This window comes from Passer domesticus, chromosome 5 (genome assembly GCF_036417665.1).
Source record: "Passer domesticus isolate bPasDom1 chromosome 5, bPasDom1.hap1, whole genome shotgun sequence".
In the NCBI taxonomy this organism is placed as follows: domain Eukaryota; kingdom Metazoa; phylum Chordata; class Aves; order Passeriformes; family Passeridae; genus Passer; species Passer domesticus.
In genome coordinates, this window is record NC_087478.1 from 11,856,286 (window position 1) to 11,871,977 (window position 15,692).

Sequence of the window (15,692 nt, forward strand, 5' to 3'; positions counted from 1 at the left end):
CAACTACAAAACAGGTCGTTTAATACATCTTTTTTTCTCTTCTCATAACCAAGGTTTTGACACAAAATTGTGACAGCAGAAAGTTATGTTTTCTCTATTCCTGGTTATCTGTGTCCTTTTGGAGGGGCCCGGATTATCTACAGCTCAAACCTTTTCCACCAGGCCTGTGTAATATTGTATAGCAACGAGGGCCACTTTGCATGCACAGCTTTGTCCATGCTGAGATGCAGCTAAACAAAATATCATTTACTTCTTGCAGTACATAGTAAGATTCATAGGAGTTTGGAAGTATTTATTCTCTTTGCCTTTGTACCAATACATCTGGGGTCAACTAGTCAATTTTAGAATACCTTAGCAATTGGATAAATTGCTGCAGCTATACTAGAAATACTTTATCTCAAAAGTTTGGTTGAGAATTTCGGCAATGCCCATGTAAATCTTCATGTGTACTCTCCAACATGAGAAAGGGCTTGTTCCTGCCTAAAGGAAAGTGAGGCAACCTCTGTTTTGTGTATAAAAAATGAAAATGAAAATAATTAAAATTATATGAAAATTATACGACCTTAAATTTCAGAGGCCTTCAAAGGTGTCATTAGGTGTAACTGTTTTGAAGGACGTTGAGATGTTCCCGTCCTGCTGATTTTGGTGTGGCTTGCCATTAAAGAAGTCTGTAACTGGTCACAAAGGGAATCCTGAGTCTCAGCTAAATTGGTTCCTCATTGCTACATTCTTACACTGTTCTGGAGTTGAGGAATGGTAGCATGGTCACCACACATGTGACTTGATGCTAAGCAGTCAAAATTTGTTTTATAAATGCAAATACCTATTATCAGAACAGAATGGCGTTTTTACTTTGGAAGCCTTTTTGCTGTGGCTCTGCTGCTGGAGATTTTTTAAGTAAGCCATGATCATGCTGTTGTAAGCCAAGTCCACTGAGTGTTGAGGCGGACCATCCAAGTGTGGGGACACGAGCCTTGACTCCATTTTTCTCAGAAGGCTGATTTATTATGTTATATATTATATTAAAATACTACCTTAAAACTATACTAAAGAACAGAGAGAGAAGAAAGATCAGAAGGCTGCAAAGAACAAGAATAGAAAAGAATAGAATGCATAACAAAATCTTGTGACTGCTCACAGCCTTGGCACAGGTGGCTGTGATTGGTCATCAAGTGAAAACAATCCACATGGACCAATGGAAGATGCACCTGTTGCATTCCACAGCAGCAGACAGTTATTGTTTACATTTCTTTCCTGAGGCTCTCAGCTCCTCAGGACGGGAAAAATCCTAGCAGAGAATTTTTCATAAAATATCATGGCTACACCATGGTTTCTGTGAGTAAGATGTAGGAGAAATGAACTGTCTTGCCAGTTCTCCTAAAATTGTTAGTCATGACACTGACAAGTCCTGGCATCTCTGTTCTTTGGAATTAAGACCTGAAATATCATGAAGAGGAAGATACAGGGTTCTTTCCCTTCTTTGTGGAAAAGAGACGGAAAATGGCAACAGCAGGCAGTTCCAAACACCTGGTCACGTGCGTGTCTTTGAAGGGAAGGTTTCATTCCCTTCAAGGTGCAGTGTGTTTATGGCATGGGTCCATCTTCCCAGAAGAGCTGAGCATTTGCTGGGGCAGGAGAGCTGAAAGTAAGCAAGGTTTTGCTCTGCAGTTACTGAATCTCCCAGCTGCATCAGTCAGTGGTGGATGGGGAAGAGGGACAGGGTGGGCTAGTTAAAGATGCGTCTGTAACTGCAGGAGTGCTTCCAGAAACCACAGCATGTGCAGCTCCTTTGTGTTCAGACAGCAATTAAAATCTTAGACCTTCTCTTAATGGCAGTTACAGGTTTGCATCTTCTCTGGGTTTTCACCTTAAGAAGTGAGAACCTGTGCTGGAAATGCTAAGATACTCCAGTGAGTGATGTGGGGATCAATGCAATGTCACACGATGGATTTCCTTTATTGTGTGCCCCAGCCTAAAAATGTGTTCTAAAAAATCATGCATGTATAAATCTAAAACTACACACAATGCAATTGAAATATGTTGTAATACAGAATCAAAGTAAGACATTCTCCACCTTTGTTAATACCCTATGAACTTTAATCACATATCTCATCCTTTATTCCCCCATTTTCCAATAGTTGAAAAATTATCTTCTTCATTTAGACTTAACTCTTAAATATTGGTTCATGTCATTACTACCTCAGAAATTGTCACTGCTCTTGTGATGTTTTTAGGGTGCTCTCACTGCATAGATCTTATTTAATCTATGTATCTTTGACACTTCTACAAGTTTGAGCTGCTTTTATTATTATGTTACAGCTTTAATATATGGAGGAGGTAACTTGGGATGATTTTTGAGTAATATTCCTTATTTTAATACTCTTTGTTTAACACTGCTTTCAGTCTAAGAGAAACAGTAGATATTTATCACTCATTTTTATGCAGCTGGAGATAACCTGTGACCTTCATCCAAACTACAGAACTCCTCAAGCACAGAAGTGATGTTCAGTATCCCTAAGTAGCACATCCTCCTTGTCTGCCTTCTTTAACATCCTCATTCCAACTGCTAGAGCAGATGCAGAAGGTTTTCATCTATCAGTCTCATTCATTAATGTAATTTGCAGGACAGCATCCCTTACCAAAGAATGGAAGGGTCTGTGTCCTAATTCATATATGTTTAATTCATTCAGTGTAGATAGTCTTGTTTCTGTCTATCTTCTGAGTAATAATATTTTCTAATTAATTGAGAGGTACTTACATACATATTTTCTGAGCAGTTCTCGAAGTTCTACTTTATAAGGAAGAGTAGAGAACAGCCAAACCAGAGGGCTGATTGACTTCTAAGGAAAAGAAAACAAAAATGGAATGTTTTAAAATTTGTAGCTATCCTAACATTTCCCTGCAGAAATGCAGATTCCTAATTGCAAATGTAACCCCGTTGATTTGATTTACTTTGCTGCTTTTCATGGACATCCTAGTTAGTATAGTCTTTGTTCTCAGTGAATGCATTCATTTTACAAAAGTGTGCACCCTGGTTTATTGGCTGAGGGGGATGCCTCAGCCCACACTTGGATGTTGTCACCTGTGACATCCACAAACATACATCATTCCCATGTGGGAATGTGGCCATGCCCCAGAGCAAGCCTTGCTTGCTGTGAACACTTGTGACTTGGTCAGAGGACCCGGAACCCTACATTGTGACACAATACATAGGAATAAGCATGACTGAAGGAACCTGTGGCTTTTAAAACAGGATTTGCTTAGCACTGTTAAAAACAACTATGGTAGTAATTTAAATCCAATAAACAAGAGCATTATTCTCAGCTGATTTGGTTTTCTCCACATCGAAGGAATTAAGATGCAGTCTAACTCCCACTGAAGTCATGGCAAGTGTTTGGCCACTGAAGTCAATTGAAGCAAGATCAAATTCACACTCTTCACTTTTTTCATCTTACAGAAGTAAACTAAAAACAGGCAGATCTTTCTCTTTTGCTGAAGGAAGCCAGTGCTAAATCATCAGCTCCACATGGAAATTAGCCACGTTTTAAGGATTGCTTAGTTTCATGCAGTGGTTTGCACACAGGATTTTCTTCCCCCTAAGAGTGATCCATTCTTTAACATGGTGAAAAAGCAAACAGAGAGCATTTTGGTGCCAGGAATTCTTTTGAAAATGTAGTACACTTGCTTAATGTGAGTACACTTGCTTAATGTTCAAAAATGGTCCTTTGAACATGCTACTTTACAATGTCTGGCATTCTTTTCTCTACATGGTTTTTGCTTTAAACCTATTTCATTTTATAAACGATGAGATGCTTGATTGTTGCATCAGAGCAGTTAGTTTGTTAAGTTTCAGTACAGCTGGATAATTTCCATGTCATACATCATTTAATTATCCATATAAAACATAGTTCAAACTGTACAGCTCCTTGAACCTCACCTGATCTGTCTGTGACACTGCAGTAATCCCAGTACCCTGATGGGATGTTGTGCGACTATGACTGGTTGGAATGTGGATGTACAAGAGAGCCTAGAAATGAGTTTGCATTTTGCAGCTGTGCTTCTTCTGCTGGAAGAGAAAGTAAAACTAGAAAAAACCCGGCTCCTGTGGTAGTACCAGCAGCTGTGAATCCGAAGGCTTATAAAAATCAAGGAAAACGTGGTGACTGAGGAAGTGGTGTTTTCCTCTTGTTTGTTATTTAATAAATTGTTGATGGTTTGTTATTTCTCAGAAAAATCTATCTCGGATGCCTTTGTGGAGAAATAGGAAGTGTTTATGTGAGAGTGAAGATCCTGCTGCTGGAAGATTGTATAGTTCCGCAAAATACTTTGCCTCTTTTGTCTGAAAAATGCTTTCTGGAGGCAGTGATCATTGAGACTTAAAATATACCCCAGCTTGACGATGGATGGGCACTGCTGTCCATGCAAGGAAAGTCTCTTGTATGTGCAGTAAGATAAATATAAAGCTGAAGGCATTTAGTAATAGGAAAACCAGCAAATTTCTTACAAACTTTTTTTTCCTTTTTTTTAAGCTAGAGAACTTGAAGGTCAGATCCAACTATATATTGCATTTTCTGTCATATAATTATCATATATATAATGTCCTGGAGAACAGCTTCCAGTCACTGACATCAACAGTTTACATAGCAGTTGAACTAAGAACAACCTTGGAGAACTGACCCATAACAACCTCTTAAGTATAATCCGTAGCTCACAACAGTTTTTGTGTTTTCATGGTCACAGAAGGGCCTCAATTGGATAAAAGAAGAATTGTGTTCAAAAAATACAGAACTATTCTGCTGAGTGTTCACTTTATTAAATCTTGGGAAATGAGAGGAAACAGAACTGAAAGAGTGAAGAGTTTTTGCTCCCTTGTACAAAGAAGGATGGGATAACATCAAAACCAGTCTCCCTAGAAGAACGGGGGAAGATCCATGATAAGTGGCATCAGCTTGGAAGACGGTTCAAAACTCTTTGACTGATTTTACTAATGACATCTGTTAAGCAGACCCAATTCAGAGCAGTTTCAGAAATCCCAACATGATTGTCCTTCTGCGCACTAATGAGAGGGCATGATCCGCCTGACACCAGTGTCTGTCTAGCAGTGGACATCTGTGGTCACTATGCAGGTACTCAAGTCACATCCTGTTTCCCTTTCCTCCCTCCCCATTTCTGCAGTTCTGTTTATCGGTGAGTTTCCCAAAGAATGGTTGAGGAGTATAATCTCTCCTGTACTCAAAGTCCTTTGGAGATAAATACACAAAGAGACAGCAGAAAGAGGCAGAAGTTCCTTTATCGGTCAGAGAGATTGGCTAACTCTGTTTGAGGGAGACAATTTAGAAGATGGTGGGAGTGACAGAGGTACATCTTTGCACAAATTTCAAAAACCAGACATTCTACTTTCTCAACAAAATCCTGGCTCTACCAGAATTTTGCATGGTGTTGAACCATAGAGTTTGAGAGCGAAGAGGTTATTGAAGACACCAAAATTTTGTCATTCAAATTTTGGCCTTTTCAGGATGGTATTACATCTTCCTCTGCATCATCCAAGCAACCTAGACTTCTTTCAGAAGGATTTATCACTAAATCTGTAACAGAGCATTAGCCTACGTGACACCCTGCCCCAAAAGTAATAAGTAGAAATACTAATAATAAAAAATGTCCCCCACCGGTATGAAATAAAAGCCTACACTTGTATACCGAGAACATCCATGGGTCATGTCACCCGAATTTATATTTGACAAGACTTGTGTGTGAGTGCACTTGTGCCTGCTTTGTCAAGGGAAGCTCTGGGGTTCCCAGGTTCCCGAGTGATGGGTCTGCACTTGGTGTTTCTTGGGGCTTTGTGTGCCCAGGGCCATGATGAGTTCCCTGCCCGGGCTGGGGAGGGCGGGCGGGGCTGGGTGATGCGCTCTGGGTTCTGTGACAGCACCAGGGCCGCGTCACAATGGGGGCAGCTATAAAAGGCCAGAGCGCGTGCTGCTGCCCCAGTAGAGCCTGGGCGAGCGGTGAGTGCACAGCAGCGAGGAGACAGAGCAGGAGGAGGGCTGCGGCTGGAGGAGGGCCGGGGCAGAGGCTCCGCTACCGGGCCGTGCGTTCTGTCCCCGCACCCAGGGCCCAGCGCCCGGCGGGAGCGCCTTGCTGAGGGCGCGGCACTTGCTGGGCAGCAGCGGTGCAGACCTCGCGCCTGCCAACTGCCGGGGGCCCTCTCCTTCCTGCCGCCACATCCCTGCGCCTCCTGACCCCCACTGCCTGTCTCCATTCCGGCCCCACTGAAGCCTTTCTGTGTGTCCTCCTGCAGACCATGGCTTTGCTATCACTGATCGTCGTGCTCGTGCAAAGCCTGATCCAGTACCCCCAGCCGGCTGGAGATGGGCTGGATGAGGCTACGCACCAGCGTATGCAGGAGCGTCAGGAGCTGCTGGACCAGGAGATGGCTCGGCTGCTGCAGGAGCTGGAGCAGGGGCCCCTGGACGAGGGCTGGGCAGCCGTGCTCTTTGGTGCTCTGCAGCAGTGGCCATTCTGGGCTCTTGCTGGAGTCCTGCTCCTCTTGGGCCTGTGCTTTAGCTGCAGGAGAAGGAGCCGTGAGGCCAGCAGCAGCGGCAAGGACCAGAGCTCCTGCAACGACTTTGGACACGACGAGAGTGGAACACAACAGGAAGAAGACAGTCCTTATTCGGAGGAAGGCGAAGAAAACACTTATGTAACTGTGGAGGCTGACAACAACGGGAGCGGAAGTGACAGAGAAGGCAGTCCCGTGGCTGCAGATGAAGGAGACGATGACGTCATTGAAGGGAATTGTGACATCAAGGTGGAGGAAGACAGCGATGTTTACAATGACAATGGCCATGAGTTAAAGAAAGATGAAGGATGGAATGATGGGAATGTGCCAGGAGATAACACTGCTGAAGAAACTGAAGAAGAACCTGGCAACATTGCAGAAAAGGCCGAAGAGGTGGATGAAGCAGAAGAAGGAGAAAACAAGGATGTACAGGTGGAGGAAGACAGCGATGTTTTCAGTGACAATGGCCACGAGTTAAAGAATGATGAAGGATGGAATGATGGGAATGTGCCAGGAGATAATACTGCTGAGAAAACTGAAGAAGAACCTGGCAACATCGCACAAAAGGCTGAAGACGTGGATGAATCAGATGAAGGAGAAAACAAGGATGTACAGGTGGAGCAAGACAAGGACGCTGGAAAGGAAGAAGAAGATGGAAATGAGGAAAACACCAATGGCCCACATATGAAGGCAGGCAAGCATGATGATGCAAATGAAGCTGAGGACAACGTAAATGGACAGGAAGTATACACGGATGTGAAGGTGCAGGAAAGCAGTGATGCCAGTGAACAGAGAAGCAGGGATTGCACTGAGCAGGAAGATAGAGGTGAACGTGGGAATGAAGAAGCCCACAGTTCCTTTGCTGAAACTGAGGAAGAAAAGAAGGAAGTTATAGAAGAAGATGAAAGTGATAGAAACAAGGTTGAAGAGCAATGTGATACAAATGTGGAGGAAAACAAGAAGGAGGATAGAAAAGAAGATGAACAAGGTAACGCGGCTGCCAGTGGAAAAGAAGACAGTGACGGTGACAAGGAAGAAAGCAGCAGTGGTGGAACAGAAGATGGAGAAGACACCCAAGATGCTGGGAATGGTGGAACAGAAGACGAAGAAGACACCCAAGATGCTGGGAATGAGGGAGCCATCCTTTTTGTGGATCACATAGAGTGGCCTGTGGAGGAGCTGGAGCAAGGTTGCTCAGTGACAGCTGAGCTGATGGAGAGTTTCACGCGTGTCTTTGTGGACAGCGTGAGCAATAGCTTCTACCCAGTGCCTCAAGAAGCCATTGGAGTGGGCAGTGCCTTTGAGGGTTGGAGTCCCCGCGAGTGGGATGGCGTGTACCGTGTGCTGGTCCCGCTGAATCCCCCGCCAGGCCATGCCTTCCACCTAGAACTGAACAGTGCGGGGCAGATGGCAGCAAGGACCTTCAGCGTCCGCGTGGAGCTGGTGTGCACATGCCAGAGGGAGCAGCTGGGCGAGAAGCTGTTGTGCTTCCTGCACCACTCGCAGGAGGAGCTGTGGCGGAAGCAGAAGCGCAGCCTCCTAGAGACACTCTGCACCGGCTCCTACCTGGACGTGGAGAAGACCTCCCACTGGTTCCACCAGCTGGTGAGATGCTCCTGGCTGCACGTGCCTCAGTCCTACTCATGGCACTTGGTGTTTCAGCCCTGCAGCCGGTCCTGCCAATTCCAGCTTACCAAAGGCAAGAAGAGCCTGATGGTGGAGATTCTCTTTGGAGTGCGCCAAGGGGACTCCGACATCTTTGTCATCAGCCAGCCCACAGAGCCCCAGAAAGGTGGCCCCATCAACTTTATGAGCAGTCAGCCTGCCGAGGCCAAGCTCATCACAAGCACAGCGTGGCCTGAGACGTACGCTGTGGCAGAGGCAAAATTCTTCCAGCACATCGCCAGACAGCTGCCCTGTCACAGCTTGCACCTGAAATGCCTGCAGGTCTTCACCTGCATCCTGAGGGGCACAGGGTTTTCCAGCTACACCTGGAAGACGGTGGTCATGCACGTGCTGACCACAGTACCGCTGTCCCAGTGGCGCAGGAGGGAATTTGAACGGCGGCTGTGGGACGTCATGGCCTACCTGCACCGCTGCCTGCAGTTGAAACGCCTGGAGCACTTTGTGCAAGGCAGTGAGAAGCTTCCTGCAGAGATCAGCGTGTCGCCAGCAACACGAAGGGTTGAGCCGCTCAACCTCTTCGAGCACCTGGCCCGAGATCCAGCCACCCACAGGGAGCTGATGCAAACATATGGCCAGCTGCGATTTCGCCTCTGGACGATGCTCTCCAGCCACTGAGAGGCGTTCCCTGCACAGAGCTGTGCTGGGGATCACATCCGATGGCAGCCACGTGAACTCTGCACAATTGTTTCCCTCATCACTGGCAGTCCTGAAGCTGCTTTCCTGCTCCTGCAGAAGGAAGACGCTGCAGCACATGACTTCATTATGCAGACGCATCTTGCTGTGGCCTTGTCCTGCACCTTCTAGTTACAACGGTGGCCAACTCTTTGAGGCAAAACCTGGCTCCACCTGCACATCCTTCCTCGTGGAAGACTCAGAAGCCGATAGAGGTTGCTCGGAACACCTCGAAGACAGCAACCTCTTATCATCTTAATGTAGTTGTTTAGTTGTAGCTGTAGTTTTAGTTGTAGTTGTAGATGTTGTTGTAGCTGTAGCTTTTGTTATAGTTTTAACTGTAATTGTAGCTGTATTTGTAGTTGTAAACTGTAGCTTTAATTAGACTTATTTATTAGCGTTCCTTCCAGAGCCCCTTTAGTGTAGTCAGTTTGGTAAAATTACCCTTAGTTTTGTAAAAATTACCCTTTTGTAGTGACCTGTCTCTTTTCAAATGTATCCATGTTTGAAAAATTAATAAAAAGAGATGTTTCTCAAATTGCTTGAAATGTGTCATTCTTCATATTTAACCCTCGTATCTTAGAGGATGTCCTTCCTCTACCCCTATCTGAAATAAAGACTTTTGCCAATCAGAGATGTTGGATATATTAAGTATGCGGTCTCTCAAGAATTCCCATAGAAATGCTTGAAGCTTGAATTAAAAATGCCTTGAAGTGCCTGAAATTTTGCAGCAGAGTACTCCTGAATTTTTTTAGGAATCTTTGGAAAAGTTTTCTTTACAGAGTCATTTTTATACACTCCTGGGGAGCAATTCAGTCCAAAAAGAGAAAGACAGAGAAGTCCCCAACTACAAAACAGGTCGTTTAATACATCTTTTTTTCTCTTCTCATAACCAAGGTTTTGACACAAAATTGTGACAGCAGAAAGTTATGTTTTCTCTATTCCTGGTTATCTGTGTCCTTTTGGAGGGGCCCGGATTATCTACAGCTCAAACCTATTCCACCAGGCCTGTGTAATATTGTATAGCAACGAGGGCCACTTTGCATGCACAGCTTTGTCCATGCTGAGATGCAGCTAAACAAAATATCATTTACTTCTTGCAGTACATAGTAAGATTCATAGGAGTTTGGAAGTATTTATTCTCTTTGCCTTTGTACCAATACATCTGGGGTCAACTAGTCAATTTTAGAATACCTTAGCAATTGGATAAATTGCTGCAGCTATACTAGAAATACTTTATCTCAAAAGTTTGGTTGAGAATTTCGGCAATGCCCATGTAAATCTTCATGTGTACTCTCCAACATGAGAAAGGGCTTGTTCCTGCCTAAAGGAAAGTGAGGCAACCTCTGTTTTGTGTATAAAAAATGAAAATGAAAATAATTAAAATTATATGAAAATTATACGACCTTAAATTTCAGAGGCCTTCAAAGGTGTCATTAGGTGTAACTGTTTTGAAGGACGTTGAGATGTTCCCGTCCTGCTGATTTTGGTGTGGCTTGCCATTAAAAAAAGTCTGTAACTGGTCACAAAGGGAATTCTGAGTCTCAGCTAAATTGGTTCCTCATTGCTACATTCTTACACTGTTCTGGAGTTGAGGAATGGTAGCATGGTCACCACACATGTGACTTGATGCTAAGCAGTCAAAATTTGTTTTATAAATGCAAATACCTATTATCAGAACAGAATGGCGTTTTTACTTTGGAAGCCTTTTTGCTGTGGCTCTGCTGCTGGAGATTTTTTAAGTAAGCCATGATCATGCTGTTGTAAGCCAAGTCCACTGAGTGTTGAGGCGGACCATCCAAGTGTGGGGACACGAGCCTTGACTCCATTTTTCTCAGAAGGCTGATTTATTATGTTATATATTATATTAAAATACTACCTTAAAACTATACTAAAGAACAGAGAGAGAAGAAAGATCAGAAGGCTGCAAAGAACAAGAATAGAAAAGAATAGAATGCATAACAAAATCTTGTGACTGCTCACAGCCTTGGCACAGGTGGCTGTGATTGGTCATCAAGTGAAAACAATCCACATGGACCAATGGAAGATGCACCAGTTGCATTCCACAGCAGCAGACAGTTATTGTTTACATTTCTTTCCTGAGGCTCTCAGCTCCTCAGGACGGGAAAAATCCTAGCAGAGAATTTTTCATAAAATATCATGGCTACACCATGGTTTCTGTGAGTAAGATGTAGGAGAAATGAACTGTCTTGCCAGTTCTCCTAAAATTGTTAGTCATGACACTGACAAGTCCTGGCATCTCTGTTCTTTGGAATTAAGACCTGAAATATCATGAAGAGGAAGATACAGGGTTCTTTCCCTTCTTTGTGGAAAAGAGACGGAAAATGGCAACAGCAGGCAGTTCCAAACACCTGGTCACGTGCGTGTCTTTGAAGGGAAGGTTTCATTCCCTTCAAGGTGCAGTGTGTTTATGGCATGGGTCCATCTTCCCAGAAGAGCTGAGCATTTGCTGGGGCAGGAGAGCTGAAAGTAAGCAAGGTTTTGCTCCGCAGTTACTGAATCTCCCAGCTGCATCAGTCAGTGGTGGATGGGGAAGAGGGACAGGGTGGGCTAGTTAAAGATGCGTCTGTAACTGCAGGAGTGCTTCCAGAAACCACAGCATGTGCAGCTCCTTTGTGTTCAGACAGCAATTAAAATCTTAGACCTTCTCTTAATGGCAGTTACAGGTTTGCATCTTCTCTGGGTTTTCACCTTAAGAAGTGAGAACCTGTGCTGGAAATGCTAAGATACTCCAGTGAGTGATGTGGGGATCAATGCAATGTCACACGATGGATTTCCTTTATTGTGTGCCCCAGCCTAAAAATGTGTTCTAAAAAATCATGCATGTATAAATCTAAAACTACACACAATGCAATTGAAATATGTTGTAATACAGAATCAAAGTAAGACATTCTCCACCTTTGTTAATACCCTATGAACTTTAATCACATATCTCATCCTTTATTCCCCCATTTTCCAATAGTTGAAAAATTATCTTCTTCATTTAGACTTAACTCTTAAATATTGGTTCATGTCATTACTACCTCAGAAATTGTCACTGCTCTTGTGATGTTTTTAGGGTGCTCTCACTGCATAGATCTTATTTAATCTATGTATCTTTGACACTTCTACAAGTTTGAGCTGCTTTTATTATTATGTTACAGCTTTAATATATGGAGGAGGTAACTTGGGATGATTTTTGAGTAATATTCCTTATTTTAATACTCTTTGTTTAACACTGCTTTCAGTCTAAGAGAAACAGTAGATATTTATCACTCATTTTTATGCAGCTGGAGATAACCTGTGACCTTCATCCAAACTACAGAACTCCTCAAGCACAGAAGTGATGTTCAGTATCCCTAAGTAGCACATCCTCCTTGTCTGCCTTCTTTAACATCCTCATTCCAACTGCTAGAGCAGATGCAGAAGGTTTTCATCTATCAGTCTCATTCATTAATGTAATTTGCAGGACAGCATCCCTTACCAAAGAATGGAAGGGTCTGTGTCCTAATTCATATATGTTTAATTCATTCAGTGTAGATAGTCTTGTTTCTGTCTATCTTCTGAGTAATAATATTTTCTAATTAATTGAGAGGTACTTACATACATATTTTCTGAGCAGTTCTCGAAGTTCTACTTTATAAGGAAGAGTAGAGAACAGCCAAACCAGAGGGCTGATTGACTTCTAAGGAAAAGAAAACAAAAATGGAATGTTTTAAAATTTGTAGCTATCCTAACATTTCCCTGCAGAAATGCAGATTCCTAATTGCAAATGTAACCCCGTTGATTTGATTTACTTTGCTGCGTTTCATGGACATCCTAGTTAGTATAGTCTTTGTTCTCAGTGAATGCATTCATTTTACAAAAGTGTGCACCCTGGTTTATTGGCTGAGGGGGATGCCTCAGCCCACACTTGGATGTTGTCACCTGTGACATCCACAAATATACATCATTCCCATGTGGGAATGTGGCCATGCCCCAGAGCAAGCCTTGCTTGCTGTGAACACTTGTGACTTGGTCAGAGGACCCGGAACCCTACATTGTGACACAATACATAGGAATAAGCATGACTGAAGGAACCTGTGGCTTTTAAAACAGGATTTGCTTAGCACTGTTAAAAACAACTATGGTAGTAATTTAAATCCAATAAACAAGAGCATTATTCTCAGCTGATTTGGTTTTCTCCACATCGAAGGAATTAAGATGCAGTCTAACTCCCACTGAAGTCATGGCAAGTGTTTGGCCACTGAAGTCAATTGAAGCAAGATCAAATTCACACTCTTCACTTTTTTCATCTTACAGAAGTAAACTAAAAACAGGCAGATCTTTCTCTTTTGCTGAAGGAAGCCAGTGCTAAATCATCAGCTCCACATGGAAATTAGCCACGTTTTAAGGATTGCTTAGTTTCATGCAGTGGTTTGCACACAGGATTTTCTTCCCCCTAAGAGTGATCCATTCTTTAACATGGAGAAAAAGCAAACAGAGAGCATTTTGGTGCCAGGAATTCTTTTGAAAATGTAGTACACTTGCTTAATGTGAGTACACTTGCTTAATGTTCAAAAATGGTCCTTTGAACATGCTACTTTACAATGTCTGGCATTCTTTTCTCTACATGGTTTTTGCTTTAAACCTATTTCATTTTATAAACGATGAGATGCTTGATTGTTGCATCAGAGCAGTTAGTTTGTTAAGTTTCAGTACAGCTGGATAATTTCCATGTCATACATCATTTAATTATCCATATAAAACATAGTTCAAACTGTACAGCTCCTTGAACCTCACCTGATCTGTCTGTGACACTGCAGTAATCCCAGTACCCTGATGGGATGTTGTGCGACTATGACTGGTTGGAATGTGGATGTACAAGAGAGCCTAGAAATGAGTTTGCATTTTGCAGCTGTGCTTGTTCTGCTGGAAGAGAAAGTAAAACTAGAAAAAACCCGGCTCCTGTGGTAGTACCAGCAGCTGTGAATCCGAAGGCTTATAAAAATCAAGGAAAACGTGGTGACTGAGGAAGTGGTGTTTTCCTCTTGTTTGTTATTTAATAAATTGTTGATGGTTTGTTATTTCTCAGAAAAATCTATCTCGGATGCCTTTGTGGAGAAATAGGAAGTGTTTATGTGAGAGTGAAGATCCTGCTGCTGGAAGATTGTATAGTTCCGCAAAATACTTTGCCTCTTTTGTCTGAAAAATGCTTTCTGGAGGCAGTGATCATTGAGACTTAAAATATACCCCAGCTTGACGATGGATGGGCACTGCTGTCCATGCAAGGAAAGTCTCTTGTATGTGCAGTAAGATAAATATAAAGCTGAAGGCATTTAGTAATAGGAAAACCAGCAAATTTCTTACAAACTTTTTTTTCCTTTTTTTTAAGCTAGAGAACTTGAAGGTCAGATCCAACTATATATTGCATTTTCTGTCATATAATTATCATATATATAATGTCCTGGAGAACAGCTTCCAGTCACTGACATCAACAGTTTACATAGCAGTTGAACTAAGAACAACCTTGGAGAACTGACCCATAACAACCTCTTAAGTATAATCCGTAGCTCACAACAGTTTTTGTGTTTTCATGGTCACAGAAGGGCCTCAATTGGATAAAAGAAGAATTGTGTTCAAAAAATACAGAACTATTCTGCTGAGTGTTCACTTTATTAAATCTTGGGAAATGAGAGGAAACAGAACTGAAAGAGTGAAGAGTTTTTGCTCCCTTGTACAAAGAAGGATGGGATAACATCAAAACCAGTCTCCCTAGAAGAACGGGGGAAGATCCATGATAAGTGGCATCAGCTTGGAAGACGGTTCAAAACTCTTTGACTGATTTTACTAATGACATCTGTTAAGCAGACCCAATTCAGAGCAGTTTCAGAAATCCCAACATGATTGTCCTTCTGCGCACTAATGAGAGGGCATGATCCGCCTGACACCAGTGTCTGTCTAGCAGTGGACATCTGTGGTCACTATGCAGGTACTCAAGTCACATCCTGTTTCCCTTTCCTCCCTCCCCATTTCTGCAGTTCTGTTTATCGGTGAGTTTCCCAAAGAATGGTTGAGGAGTATAATCTCTCCTGTACTCAAAGTCCTTTGGAGATAAATACACAAAGAGACAGCAGAAAGAGGCAGAAGTTCCTTTATCGGTCAGAGAGATTGGCTAACTCTGTTTGAGGGAGACAATTTAGAAGATGGTGGGAGTGACAGAGGTACATCTTTGCACAAATTTCAAAAACCAGACATTCTACTTTCTCAACAAAATCCTGGCTCTACCAGAATTTTGCATGGTGTTGAACCATAGAGTTTGAGAGCTAAGAGGTTATTGAAGACACCAAAATTTTGTCATTCAAATTTTGGCCTTTTCAGGATGGTATTACATCTTCCTCTGCATCATCCAAGCAACCTAGACTTCTTTCAGAAGGATTTATCACTAAATCTGTAACAGAGCATTAGCCTACGTGACACCCTGCCCCAAAAGTAATAAGTAGAAATACTAATAATAAAAAATGTCCCCCACCGGTATGAAATAAAAGCCTACACTTGTATACCGAGAACATCCATGGGTCATGTCACCCGAATTTATATTTGACAAGACTTGTGTGTGAGTGCACTTGTGCCTGCTTTGTCAAGGGAAGCTCTGGGGTTCCCAGGTTCCCGAGTGATGGGTCTGCACTTGGTGTTTCTTGGGGCTTTGTGTGCCCAGGGCCATGATGAGTTCCCTGCCCGGGCTGGGGAGGGCGGGCGGGGCTGGGTGATGCGCTCTGGGTTCTGTGACAGCACC

The 15,692-nt window shown here is 42.9% G+C and overlaps 1 protein-coding gene and 1 long non-coding RNA gene across 3 annotated transcripts in view; one reads left to right on the forward strand and one right to left on the reverse strand.

Moving 5' to 3' along the window:
- The window catches only part of LOC135301678 (uncharacterized), a 94,493-nt gene that overhangs the window by 37,515 nt on the left and 41,286 nt on the right, over nt 1-15,692 (reverse strand). Inside the window, exons 1-3 of one of the 2 annotated variants that reach the window (XR_010363428.1) lie at nt 12,715-13,133; nt 12,521-12,602; nt 2,759-2,840 (exon numbers count right to left, since the gene is read on the reverse strand). This is a non-coding gene — a long non-coding RNA (uncharacterized LOC135301678). Of the gene's footprint in view, nt 1-2,758; nt 2,841-12,520; nt 12,603-12,714; nt 13,134-15,692 lie in introns of those variants that run through there. The other variant, XR_010363429.1, reaches the window with a different exon arrangement.
- LOC135301670 (uncharacterized) lies at nt 6,287-9,455 on the forward strand. Its single transcript, XM_064421973.1, has one exon. The coding sequence runs from the start codon at nt 6,302-6,304 to the stop codon at nt 8,858-8,860; it is 2,559 nt and encodes an 852-aa protein (XP_064278043.1). The 5' UTR covers nt 6,287-6,301; the 3' UTR covers nt 8,861-9,455.